This window comes from Pinus tabuliformis, chromosome 8, assembly GCF_031772625.1.
Source record: "Pinus tabuliformis cultivar Carrire ecotype Pingquan chromosome 8, CPIR1, whole genome shotgun sequence".
Classification (NCBI taxonomy): Eukaryota; Viridiplantae; Streptophyta; class Pinopsida; order Pinales; family Pinaceae; genus Pinus; species Pinus tabuliformis.
This window is the reverse complement of record NC_142294.1, coordinates 1,154,990,432-1,155,005,025: the sequence shown is the minus strand read 5'-3', so window position 1 is coordinate 1,155,005,025 and position 14,594 is coordinate 1,154,990,432. Positions and strand designations below refer to the sequence as shown.

Sequence of the window (14,594 nt, the reverse complement as noted above, 5' to 3'; positions counted from 1 at the left end):
ATAATGCTTTAAACTTTGTTTAATATGCTTTGACCTGGCTAAGTGACCTTTATTGTGATCTTTTCTACCTTTATTATGCATTCCAGTTTTATTATTGTGTTTTTAAACAATAAAATCCCCATATTTGTCTTCCAACTATTATACAGGCTTTTTGTTTACAGAACCTGGAACAACAGTCTTTACCTACAAAACACAGAAACATATTAAGAAAAACATAGGTGACTGAAGGTCTTCAATAGCTCCGCTGAGCTTGAAAGGCTATCGGAAGGAGTCCGGGTGGTATCGGAGGGTGAAACCATGGTTTAATGGCCGCTGAGGCATTATGGAGGCTGCCTTGTGTAAAACAAGCAAAACAGAGAAAAAATGGCTTTTATGCGTTTAATGGAGAAATAGTTAACTTTTTAACTATCGGGTGAAGGTGAACAGTAGTGGAGTCAAAAAGGAATACGGAGGGATTAATCATGGTAGGAATAGCTTAGTTATGGGTTAAAATAGATATTAGCGATTTAAATGGAGTTTCAAGTCATTTCTACGTTTAAATCGAAAAAACAATTTAACACAGAAATCCTTTGCAAAATGCATATGGGCGGACTTGAAATTTTATGAATGCAGGCGGATAGTGGCATCATGTCTGGGATAATATCACATATCGCAATCAGAGTTAGGTAGGAACAGGCCTATCACAAAAGGAATGTTATAAGGGTCAAATGCGATATGGCAGTGAATAGCGATATTTAACTGTGTTGGGTCTGAATCTATCGCAATTGGAGATCGGTTATCGCAAAGGCGGGGGATGTATACATCAGATGGGATGTGCAATGAGGTTGGATACGATATGGCGGTATATATATATATATATATATATATATATATATATATATATATATATATATATATATATATATATATATATATATATATGCATCGGATCTGGACTTCCATATCGCAGTCAAGGATCGAAATACATGGAGGGTTATGCTATAAGCGGGACCGCGATGGAGGGCGAACGTGATATGGTAATAGGTTATGACATATATAATGTTGGGTCCAGATCATTCATCACATATCACAATGCAACTGTGTATGCATGTTTAAAGGGTTTCGCAATACCGTTGATGCGATATTTGTATGAAATACATAGTTTTATTATAAAACTAAGGGTTTAAGGCTATTATATAAAAGGAGTTAATATATACGGGAAGGGAACGTTTTAAGGGTTTATTACATTAAGTTAATATTAATATGAAATATAGTGGAAAAGAGGAGTAACACTAAGTATAATGGTTTTTATGAGTTTTTACTTTTCATATATGCATTAATACTTAGAGAAAACATCATTTGGTGAGTTTTTCGGATAAAAAGGGGTTTTACATGCTAAAAGGAAATTTACATGTGAAAAGGAATTTTACATGGTATTTTTACTTTTCCTAGGTAAAAGGGGTTTTTACCTTAGGAAAATGGATTTTATGGAAATGAATGAATATGAATGTATGAAGGCGAAATTAGTAAATATATGAATGAATGGAGATGAATGGGAAGTTAATTACTTGATCAAGTAGATGTTCATTTTCCTTGTATAATTGCCTCATGAGCATAGAAACATGATAAATATTCATTTTGTCTAATCCACCATTAAACTTCTGCAACCTTTCTCTACTTACCCTTTGCTTATCCTATCATGTTTTATTCACTTAATGGGTGAATTTAAGCTAGCAAACCCTTTTCCATTCCTTTTATTTAACAAAAACAAACTATCTAATTCTACCCTTATAACCTCCAAGGGCTCAGATTAAACTGATGAGAACCTTATTATTCTCTACCTAACTACTAATCTACCAAGATTAAACAGTTTGGCCAGATCTTTATTCACTAACTATAACATCAAATTTAAAGAATGAAACAGTCAAGATTAAACTATTTGACTATCATGAGTTGTGGCATTTAGACAAGCTGCACACAACCATTATTTGCAGAAAAAGAATAGTGGCATTTAGACTTGCTTACTTTCAAAGTTTATTTGTTTTCTTTCTACCTAACATTTTCTTTTTGCCTTGATTTTTTAGAGCATCTACCTAATATTTTCTTTGATATCGACATCATTATCAAGATTTATTTTTCAACTAACATTTTATTCACTATTGTTATGTCCATATCCTAACTTAACATTTTTTCAAATATTTTATCTTATCAAAACCGAAAAATGCTACAACATTGGCTCCATTTGGGGACTTCTTTCTCCTGTAGAATGTACAAAACCTGCAGATCCATGTGCCTTCCCCTTGGGCTATGGAGTCTTTGCTGTAATAAAAATCACACCGACATCTTGGAAAGGAAAAGAAAACTGGAGTATTTACAATGAAAGCGATTTCGATTTCTTAGTACTGAATGTAATTTTTGAGAAACCTTCCATTTACAAGATAAGTGGAATATAGCCCCCCAAGATTCTGCAACAAAAAAGTGTTATTACCCTTTACTTCAGCAGTTGCTAAAGGTCCAAACCATAGATTTTTAAATTTTCCATGATTTCCTTTCTCTTCTCTCCTAGAATCCCATCTTAAAACTAGATCACCTTCCTTAAATTCCCTTTCCCTGGCTCTTTTGTCAAGCAGGAACTTCATCTTATTCTGATATTTGTGCAAATTTTATTTAGCTTCATCTCTGTTCTCATTAAGCTCAATAATCTAATTTATTCTTCTAAAAAAATCACCAGGTTCATCTGTTGCATCGTGCCGAAATTTTAAAACTAGGAAGGCCAAATTGGTAGGGAAGATTGCATCTTTACCATACACTAATTGAAATGGAGATTTTCCAGTTGATCTCTTTGGAGTAATTCTATTTTCCCATACTGCATAAATCAAATGTGAATCCAAGCTCTTCTTATGATCAGCTAGTGTGTTTATGATTACCTTTACCAAACTCTTATTTGATGATTCTGCAAGGCCATTAACTTGAGGTTAGTATGGAGTTGAATGATGTAAGAAAATCTGATATTTTTGGCAAAGCTTAATCAATGTAACACTAGAAAAGGTTGTTGCATTATCAATGACAATCTGAGTTAGGAAACCAAATCTAGACAAGATATTTTCCTCAATAAACTTAATTACTACTGCATCAGTAGCATTTCTGACTGGAATTGATTCTACTTTAGTAAAGTAATCTATTGCAGTTAGGATCCATCTATGCTGATTACTTGAAGTGGGGTGAACCTCTCCAATAAAATCTAATCCCCATTGAGAAAAAGGTTCTGAAACTATTAATGGAACAAGTGGAAGAGTTGTTAATTTTTGTTTACCAGCAAATATTTGACATGGAACACAACCTCTGACATTTGTCCCTACCTGCAAGAACAATGTGGGCTAACAAAATCCTCCCCTCATAATCTTGTATGCTATTTCTCTCCAAGCGTAGTGTCCCCCACAAAATCCTGTATGAAATTGATCAATGATGCCTTCAGTTTCTGACTCTGTTAAACATAATAAAAAAATGTTAAGTGGATCTTTCCAGTATAAATTTGCATTTACAATGCAGTACTTGACTGATTTTAACTTGAGGGTTTTACACTGGGTTTTGGAGAATTATGTTGGATACTCAAAATGGATAAAGATATTTACAATATCTTGATATCAGTTTGACAACAAGAATTTTTCATCAATGTGTATAGGACTGATCTGATCTGAAGGTGGAGGTTCTTGTTGATTATCCCCTGTAGGATGAAGGGAAGGTTCTTGCGGATTCTCCCCTTCTGCAAGGACAAAAGGTGCTGGTGTATTCTTCCCTTGTATTTGAAAGGAAGTTTCTTATGGATTCTTGCCTTGTATTTCTAAAATAGAATTGATTCCAAGAACTTTGCAGTTGGATTCAGCTACAAGTTTAGCTAATCCTTGACATTTTACTAGATTGGTAATATTTTTTTTTTCTCGGTAAAAGACTATCTATTATATTAAGTGGTATTTACATATGAGCTGTACAGTCAGTAAGACAAGTCCAGGGCCAACTATGACCCCTGGGAGAACAAGTTTTGACATGAAATATACCCTCGCAGGGGCAACTACCAGACTCACTGAACCATTTGACACAAAAGACCAAAAGATCGTGACTGCAATCTGACATAGAGCCGCAAAAGACCGCATAAACATGACTGTGGGCTGACATTGACCACATGGCCCTCGCAGGGGCTTCCTTCCTTCAATCTTGCATCAGAACATTTCCCAACTAGATAAAGACCATTACAAGGCCAGACCACGAGACAGAGACCTTTACACAACAAAATGCAGAACTGCCTATGAACGTAAACAGAAGTAGACACTAAAGTAAACAGAAAGCAAATACCCGCTGAGACAATTGGATAAACCGGGTGCCGAGAGAAGAGAGAGTGATCCTGAGAGCGCGTCTGGGGATTAATCCTCGGGCTCAGCCTCGTAGATGTAACTCCAGCCCTGTCCTTCCGGCATTCCATCCCACAGCTCCACTGGAGGATTGGCCGCGATTGGGGGAGCCTGCTCCTGAGGGATGGGAGGAGCTTGCTGGATTCCTCTTCCTGAGGTACTGGCTTCAATAGGAGGCTGCAGCACCGGACTTTCCTCTTCTTTGCCTTTTTGGGGTGGCCCCTCCTTCTCGGGTTGCTTCCCTCCTTCACTTCCTTCCTGGGCCTTTGTGAAGAGCACCGAGATGTGGGCATTGATGCCCGCATTCTCCCTCGAACCGCCCAATGTAAAGATGACAGATCCAAAGGCCGGAAGCCCTGCCTCTCCCTCGCTCGAGCTACCCACATCCAGGAACTGTCCAGCCTGTATTGTTGTTGCTCTCGCCCTCCGGTGACAATAGCAACAACAACAATGATGATGCTCCTCTTCTGCTGGGCGACGTGAGGCCGATCCTCTTCCTGGGCCTCTTCTACTGATCTGCCTCTCACGGATTTTGGCCATGGAGCCTCTCCCGAGTTCACCCTGCTCCCAAACCTCTGCCAAAGAGATGAAATCCCTGCGAGTCCCGGAGCGGGAGAACTGTATCCGAATTGCTCTGGTAGAGCAATCCCCCAGTGAATTATACCACAGACCGCTCTTCGGATACCCCAGGCACCTGAATTCACAAGACTCCGCCCCAAACCAGGCCCCAGAAGATTGCCTTGCTTCGCATTTATCCCCTTCCTGCGCTGCCTGTCTTTCTCCCTCAAGACATTCCTTTGGGTGGCGGCCCCAGAATGCTGTAATTGTTCTGCAAGGTGGTTGATCTTCCACCCAATCCAATTTTCCCCGGGACTGCAATATCCCTTGCTCACCATATCCACGCAATTGTAATACGCCATCCTCCCTATGAAAAATCGCTGCAAGACCTCGAGGCAAGCCCGCCTTAACTGCTTGCTGTACATCCATACTCTCCCCTTGCTCTGCATTGAATGCATGGAACTTGGGCTTCCCAACCTTCTTACCTGACGGCGTATAGCCATTACTTCTTTGCGCTGGCACGGGGCGGCACATGCTAGGCATGTGTCCCGTCCTCCTGAGACGTGCCCTCACCCGCATCCGGGAATTCAACATCCTTTTGGATGAGACTCTCACAATCCTGAGCCTTTTGATTGTTTGGGATGATGTCCAGATCGCCTGTTAGGAGGGAACTGTTACTTTCCACCCCAATGTTAGCTAGGAGGTCGGCTATCTTATTGCCTTCTCTTCGTGTGTGATGGAAGGAGAGGGCTCTGTGATTGTGCATCTCTCGTTCTATATTATTCAGTCTTGCTTCTAATCTCCAGCTGTGAGCCACTTTCCTGGCTTGAGAACCATTCTGAACTCGAGTGGCCATGTTGATGATGATCTGGGAGTCACCTTCTACCATCAGAGGTTGGAGATTGAGTTCCCTGGCTAAGGTTAGCCCTTGCCAGAGTCCTTCCAGCTCAGCCGAGTTATTGGTGTCCCATCCAATATTGCCATAGTAGATCTGCAGGAGGGTGCCCTTGTGATTACGAATAATGCCTCCAAATCCTGCTTGACCTGGATTGCCTTTGGAGGCCCCATCAAAGTTGAGTTTGTAGGTGTTGATAGGGGGGGGAATCCATCTGCTGTTATCCTTGATGTTTCTGTTTATTCCCTGATGCATGGCGTATTCCGGAGGTAGCTGCAACTCCCAATTGTTAAGAATATTTTTCTCATTGTCCAAGGTTGGGAGATCCTCTTTTGTCCATGAACGTAGGAACATGGTTTCTCTGATATTGCCTAGCAGTCAGCTCCAGATTATTTCGATGGGAGAGTTCTGATCTTTGAAAATGCGTCGATTCCTCTCCTTCCAGATATTCCATAAAGTTATACCTGGTATGATATTCCAGAGGTGATTGAGTATCTCGCAGCTGTATGGATTCTTTGGCCACTGTCGAATGGTGTCAATAATGTCGCCATCTCCTTTGCATCGCCTCTGGCATCTGAAGCTTATCTTTTCCCAGATCTGCTGGGCAAGTGAGCATGTATCTAAGAGGTGCTGCTGGGTTTCCTCATTTTGAAAGCAGTTGTGACATATTGAGGGACCCTGAAAACTGCGTCTTCTTAACCTATCCCAGGTGAGAATTTTCTTGTGCCCTACCATCCATAAGAAGTGGGAAATTTTGGGCCATGCTTTAAAGCTCCAGATTCTACCCCAAAGCGGATCCGGCCTATTGGGGAAGTCGCTTACAAGATTGTACGCCTCTGAGGTTGAGAAGGATCCTTTAGGTAAGTAGCCCCATCTGAGAATATCCTCGCCTTCCTGAAATCGGATACTCCTTTTCTTTAACTCGTTTTCCAGTTCTGCTACTTCTCCAATGTTTGTGTTGTTAGTTATCTGGTTGCCCGGTTGCCACTGTCTAAATCCATTCTTTGTTTCTTGAGTCCAGTACTGGTGAACGGTAGCCTGCTGCTGCTCCTGTCTGATCTGAGCTAATTCTGGGGGGAGAATACTAGAGAGGTTGGGCAATTGATTCCAAGCATCATTCCAGAAGCGGGTTGTGCGACCATTCCTGATTTCCCAAAAGCTATGCTTTTGTATGAGCTGATAATGCTGCTTGGCAGCGTTCCAAATAAGAGAGCCTCGGTCAGCGGGTGTGAATCTAATAAGCTCCTCTTGGGGCCTGCTATTGGCATATTTGGCATTCCATATTTTGGCCCATGGTTTGCCTGGATTAGTAACCCATTGCCACCATATCTTAGCATTCATTATGGTGTTGCTGTACTCAGGATCCCTCAGTCCAATACCTCCCTTGTGTACTAGATTGGTAATATTAATAGTTAGATCAAACTCCAAAATTTGAGTGATCCATCTACCTCTCTTCCCATCAGTGTCTGGTTGGGTTAAGACAATTTTCACAGCACTATTAGGGACATAAGTAGTAATAGGTGAATGTAAGACATACATTCTGAATGATTTCAGGGCTTGAATAAGGACATAGGCTTGCTTCTCAATGATTTCATACTTCAGCTCAACATCTCTCATAACCTTACTAAAAAAGGCTATGGGTTGGTCATGGGAATCTTCAATTTTCTGTGATAAAACAACTGCAAGGGTTGTTTCAAAGGCAAAAGAGAAGATACTAAATGGCTTAGTATAATCAGGGTTGGCTAAGGTGGGAGCTTCAGAGATAGCCTTTTTTATTTTTTCAAATGCATGCCTAGAAGTGGGAGTCCATTTGACTTCATGGCTGTTTCAACGCATGTCAGTTATGTCTTTTACAATCTCTACATAATTTGGAATAAACCTCCTTAAAAAATTAATCTTTCCTAGAAAAGCTTGAATCTCCTTCTTGTTTCTAGGCATGGTCAATGATTCAATGGCAGATACTCATTTGGGGTCAATTACTACTCCCTCCTTTGAAATGATATGGCCCAAAAATTTTCCTTCTTTGACAGCAAACAAAGACTTCTTTGGGTTCAATGATATTCCAATTTTTTTACACCTATCAAAAACCTTCATCAAGCGCTTCAAATGTTTCTGATCAAATTGAGAAAAAATTGTTATGTCATCGACATAAATAACCACAAATTTATTTACCTGACCCATGAAAGCGATTTCCATAGCTCTCTGGAACATTTTTCCAGCATTGGTTAAACCAAATGGCATCCTTGTGTACATGAATGTACCCCAAGGTGTAGTAAAAGTTGTTTTCTCTTTGTCTGTTGTATCAACGTTCACTTGATTATAACCTGAAAAACCATCAAGCATAGAAATTCTTTGTGCTCCTGAAACCATTTGTAATAACTGGTCCATTTTGGGCAAAGGATAATTATCTTTTAATGATGCCTTGTTCAGATTTCTAAAATCCATGCAGAGTTTTATTTCTCCATTTTTCTTTCTAACAGGAACTATATTTGCATCCCAATTAGAATATCTAAGAGGGAGGATGATCTGGGCATCTAACATTTCCTTAATCTCGCTTTCTACAGTTGGTAGAAGAGTTGGATTTATCCTTCTAAGCTTCTGTTGATACGGTTTTGGTTCTAGCTTCAGTGGAATCTTGTGTTGTATTAATGACGTATCATAGGTCTTTAAATCAGCATAAGTCGAGGAAAAAACTTCCTTATAATTTCGCAGTAATTTAAAATATTGAGCTTTAATTTCTGGGTCTAGAGATGCACACAATTTGATGTTTTTAATATCTTCATTAGTTCCAATGTTAATATCTTCTACATTATCTTTTGAAGAAATGGACTGCGGGTTTTGGAAAACATCATTTTGATCGAATAATTTTTCTAAAGGAATGAGTCCCTTTGGAATAAAATTATTTGATAATTGAATAATGTCGTGATTAGAAATCTGGAATTTAAAATCTGAAGTATCATTCCCTTCTGCGTTTTCATTTTCTTTAGTTCTGTCATCATCAATTTGCAGAAATGAAAAGTCATCTATTACCTGCAGAAATGATTTCAATTGTTCATCGTGTTCGAATATTTGCTAATGTTTCAGGTTATCTCGGATAGATGGACTACATTTTACTTGAATCTAATAGATTACATTAGTATGATTAGGAATTTTGAAAGCACTGGCAGAGACAACTAAGGTATCTGTGTGAACGTTCTAATCTTTGGGAATGTGAGTCAAATTAAAAGCATCAAAAGGATTTTCAACTAAATCCCATACTTCATTTCAGTAGGGCCTAAGTCTAGGGTGCTTGGTCTGGAAAACATTCTTAACTTGCTTAACAATAAGTTCAAAATCAGTAAAAACACTTAAGTTTTGAACTTTTAAGCTTTTGGCTAAATTCAATCTGAAAAGAAAAGCTTCGTATTCATCAACATTATTGGTAACTTCAAAGTCTAATTTACATGATTGGGTTATATTTTCCTTTTCAGATGAAATTAAAACTACTCCAGCTCCTGCCCCATCTTTTCTGCAAGATCCATCAAAGAACAGTTTCCAAATGTCTGTTTGGTTTGGTTCAGAACTTTCAACTGCCTCTTCAATTTTGACTTCAGTTTTGTGTTGTTTTGAAGTGAGTTGAAAACAACCAAAGTCTTGATCTATTCCATAAATTGGATGGTTCCTTGGCTGGTAAATTTTACAAACAGTATGTACAAATCTTACCTATCTATATAATCTTAACTGCTCTTCTCCATAAACAGGAATAGTAGCATATGACATGTCCATCTGTAGATTTCTCCCTAGTTTGGCACAACAAGACCTATAAAGGAGCATTCCAAACTTGGGAGGGATATCTGTGACAAAAATATCAAGTACTAAAATTTTCACTGGAATTTGGGAAAGAGTAACCACTAGATCCTTGATCAATCCCAAATAGGGCACCCTTTTAGAATCAAAGGTGTACAGGTCATGGTAGGATTTAGTGATGTCGAGTTTCAAATGGTCCATGATAGATTTTGGCATAAAATTGTGTGATGCTCTTGAATCAAGCATACAATTGTATAAAATGGAGTCATTTGTTTTAAAAGTTACATAGAAAGGAGGCATTATCTCATCGATCATGTCTGAACTAGGTCCAAAAACTACTGCTGGTTTTTCATCTTGTAGACTTATGACATCTCCTTCTGCATCAGCCGAGGTATTTTGAATCCATTTTGTCACTTGGCTTTTGTAACCAGGGTTTTTAGAAATTTCTGATAGTGGAATTGGGACCTTAACCCTCTCTAATTCTTTTCCAACATTAAATGCAGTCAAAATGTTTTTACTAGCTTGGGTAGTATCAATTGACTGATCTAATGGCTAAATAAGAGTGGTTTGAGATTCAACATTTTTGGTATGTGGTTCAATTATTGGAGTTTCCTTTGGAGGTCTCCCAAGACCAGGCCCAGGCCTAAGATCATACCTTTTGTTCAATTCTGCAATTAAAATTTTAGAAAAAAACATGATATTTAGATACTTGTGCAGCTTCCTATTCTTCTTGAACTTGATTCTGTTGTGAGACAGGAATGATGGCTGTTTGTTTGGAAGAAGAAGAATCCATACTATTAATATCTTCAGTGATTGTCATAGTATTATCATCAGGTTGTTGGTCATCTATCAACAGAGGAGTAGGAACCTGTTGATCATTGCGAGGCCTCTGAATAACTTGTAGTGGTGGATTTCTTTTATACTGACCTTGACTTTGATTTTGGGGTCTAACAACTATTTTTTGTATTTTTCTAGGTTGAGTCTCAATCTTTGAAATCCTATTTGATAGGTTTCTAAGAAGAGATGTTATTTCATCTATTTTCGAGTCATTTGATTTAATCTTAAAGGAACTAGATGCTTCTTGAATAGATTTAAGTTTTCCTTGGGCCTTTTCTTCCTTAAGTTTTAAAGAAGTTGAGGCTTCCCTATTTGCTTCTACTTCTATAGCATTTTTTTGCATGTCTTCAAGGGCTCTTGAAGTTCTCTCTCATAGCATAACAACAAAGTCATCATCGAAAGCTTTAGAAAATATAGACTTAGCTACTGCTACAGGGGGCTTACAATCAGCAGGCATTTTGTAATAGAGTTTGTTGAATCTTTTGATAAAATCTGCTACTCGTTCATCGAAGTTCCTTTTAAGCTCTTCAAATTCTATGAGGAAGTAAAGAGGATCCTTTTTAACACCCCATTGATTTTTAAATATGGTAGTAAGCTCTTCCCAATTTCTAATGGTAGCTGCTGGTAACTACCTAAACCAAATCCTCACATTTCCCTCAACTGATTGTACAAACAATCTCATATAAAAATTTTCTTTTCCAATATTCATGTTGTCTACAAAGTCAAGGAAAGCTTGAATATGGTCCTCAGCTGAGGGACCGGTTTCTCCATTATACTTGGGAAGGTATTTTAAGTATCCAAGTGGGAATGCATCAAGGTTATTAGGTAAGACTAAGGTAGCATATCTAGCGTATATAATAGTAGGTGGTTCATGAGTTTGTTGAGGTGGAGTATGAGGTGTTTGTGTGGATGTAGAGGATGAAGAAGAAGTAGAGGAAGAAGATGGTGATGTAGGAGTTGATGAACTAGTTGGAGGTGAAGGAGGAGATGAAGGAGGAAATCTCCTGAAAGACTTCAAAGGAGTCCTAAGAACTAACTTTGGGACCTGTAAAGGAATACCTTCTTTTGTTTCAGAGAGAGGATTGGAATATATAAAAAAGGTCTCCTCAGATTGTTTGGAAGAAGAAGCTTCAGGTTGGTCAAAAATGGAAGGAAAATGATAGGTGGTAGGGGATATAAAATCAGTGGGTCTATATTCTGGTAGATTGACACCCAAATCAGATTCAGTTTTAGGTGATCTTGGAGGTAGTGTGGGTATTGGATATGATTCTAATGAATGAATAAGGTATTTTGACTTAAAATCAACTCGTTTATCTAGAAGTTCAGTAACCCTAGGTGATAAATGCGAGTAATTAGGATCAACTGGGATATTACTATAACGGTCAAATGATTCTAATTCATCATACTACAGGACAAAAGAGGAAGAAGAAGATGGTTGGTGTCCCCTTTTAGAACTGCCTTTTCTCAGAAGCCTTTCAGGATCTGATAGAGGTTTAACTATGTCAGCTTCTGAACTAGATCTGGTATGTTTATAAGGTGCCAGGTTGGGAGTGTGGAGTCATCTAGGTGAATGATTTTAACCTTTCCAAAGCCTTTAATCACCTTTAAAGGATAAGAATTAATGAATATCATTTTTTGAAGGCAAAATTAAATGAAATTCGAATCCCTAGCAATGGCGCCAGTCTGATGTTGTACCTCTGAGATAGTAGTAGGCCAGGCTACCTATGCCAGAGCATCTAAAATAATTTTTTGCGGGTTTTTGGTTTTAATTTTGGAAGACCAATGAATCAAGATAGATGTAGAATTAAAGTAATTAATCCTTTGGGTTATATTAATACTTCAGCAAAGGGCTTCTATAAAGCATTACACAGTGATATAGATAAAAAATAGTGGTGAGTAGAAGAAGACAAGAAATATGATTATCAGAATTTCCATACTCTGAAACAGAACAATCATAAGTTGGAAAACCTTCCAAACTACGTTCCAAAGGTTCAAGGTAGTATACTTAATGCTTACACAAGATGCTGATGATTTATTGATTAGAAGGGATTAGCTACTTGATCAAGTAGATCTTTATTTTCCTTGTATAATTGCGTCATGAGCATAGAAACATTATAAATATTCATTTTGTCCAATAAACCATTAAACTTCTGCAACCTTTCTCTACTTACCCTTTGTTATGAAACCAACTCACAAAAAGATAAAAAAGATAGTTGAACGCCTTAGAATTCAGCCTCTTCGAGGGGGTAACGTCCTTTACATTACACAAAAGAACAATTCTTGGATGATTCAAATGACAAAACCTCCTTTCTATATATAGGAGTCTAAGGAGTCACAATATAACCAAGTTGACCTAACAATAATAATATAAAGGCATAAAAATAACAATAGAGGGATTCTATGGGGCACAGTAATAACAATATGGGGACAAAAGGGGCACAACAATATTAATAAGGGATACAACTACAATATTAATGGGGGCATCACTAGTATTATAGGGACCTAACATGCCCCTCTCCTTCAAAAATGTGTTGTCCTCAATGCTTGAGTAGTTCTGGATGCTTCTGTATAAAATTATCATCCTCCCATTATGGAATCTTCAACGGATAAGTTCTTCCACTTGATGAGATACTCTCAAATGGATGGATTTCGTAGTTGTCGGGTTCTTGTTTCTATGACTGATTCTGGTTCCAATATAATTTTTCCTTCCTCGTCAAGTTCTGGAAATATTGTTTGAACTAGGAGCTTGTCTCATATAACCTTCTTTAAACATGAAACATGGAAAACTCGGTGCACTCGAGAAGCTGCAGGGAGCTCCAATTTGTATGCCATAGTACCAATCTTTTGCAACACCTTGTATGGACCATAATACTTTGGTGACAATTTGTTATCCTTCTTACCTTGCTTGAGGGACATTTGTTTATATGGTTGTAGCCATAGGGATACCCAATCACCTACATGAAAACTTCTTTCACTGCGATGTTGATCTGCCTGTTGTTTCATTCTATTCTTCACCAACACGAGGTTATCCTTTAAGTGTTGGAGAACTTATTTTTGATGCTCGATGTGATGTTCCACTGCTTGAACCTTAGAATTTTCTCTTAAATATGATGTGATGGATGGTGGCTGATATCCATAAAGTTCCATAAATGGGGTCATTTTTGTTGCAGTATGGAAGGAAGTGTTATACCACCATTCAGACAGAGGCAACCATTTGACCCATTGTGTCTGTTTATAAGATACAAAGCAACGAAGATATCATTCCAAACATTTTTTTACTATCTCTGTTCTCCCATCAGATTGAGGATGAGAAGATGAGCTATGAGCTAACTGAGTACCAAGACAAGAAAATAATTCTGTCCAAAAATTTCCTGTAAAAATGGGATCTCTGTCACTTACAATAATCTTTGGGTTTCCATGTAGCTTTTGAATTGTTTCCATAAATGCCATAGAAACTATGCTGGCTTTAAATGGATGTGATAATGCACAAAAGTGTGCATACTTGGTAACTTTGTCAACTACCACCATGATGACACTCTTTCCCTTAGACTTGGGTAAACCTATGATAAAATCCATTGAAACCTCCTCCCAACATTGGCTTGGAATGGATAAAGGTTGTAATAGACCTGGTGCCTTAAATATTTCAGCTTTATTTTGTTGGCATACCAAACATTCCACCACAAACTTTTGAATATCTGATTTAAGGCCATCCCAAAAAAATTCCTTGTTAACCCTATGGCAAGTTTTTAAAAATCCTGAGTGCCCTCCTAATGGAGAAGCATGCAATTACAGAAGAATCTTTTGTTTGATTTGAGAATTCTTACAGAGGTATAAGAGATCTTTGTACCATAACGAATCATTTTTCCAGCTAAATGTATCAGATGTACTGGAATCTTGTTGTAACTTTCGAATAAGTTCCCACACTTGTTCATCATTTTTCCATTCGTCCCTTGATTTGTTTATCTAATTTGGTTGGATAATAGAAATAGCGCACAACAATGCTTCCACATCCTCATCCTTTCTTGAGAGTGCATTTGCCACAACATTTTTCTTCCCTTTTTTGTATATGATTTCAAAGTCATAACCCAACATCTTTGTGACCCATTTTTGTTGTTCTTCAGAGGATAGTATTT

General features: G+C 38.1%; 1 protein-coding gene across 1 annotated transcript; it reads right to left on the bottom strand.

Annotated features, from left to right (window-relative positions):
* Positions 1-6,216: 6,216 nt before the first annotated feature.
* On the bottom strand, positions 6,217-7,179 carry LOC149239435 (uncharacterized). The gene has a single exon (XM_089369861.1). The coding sequence runs from the start codon at positions 7,177-7,179 to the stop codon at positions 6,217-6,219; it is 963 nt and encodes a 320-aa protein (XP_089225987.1).
* Between the last annotated feature and the right edge of the window lie 7,415 nt (positions 7,180-14,594).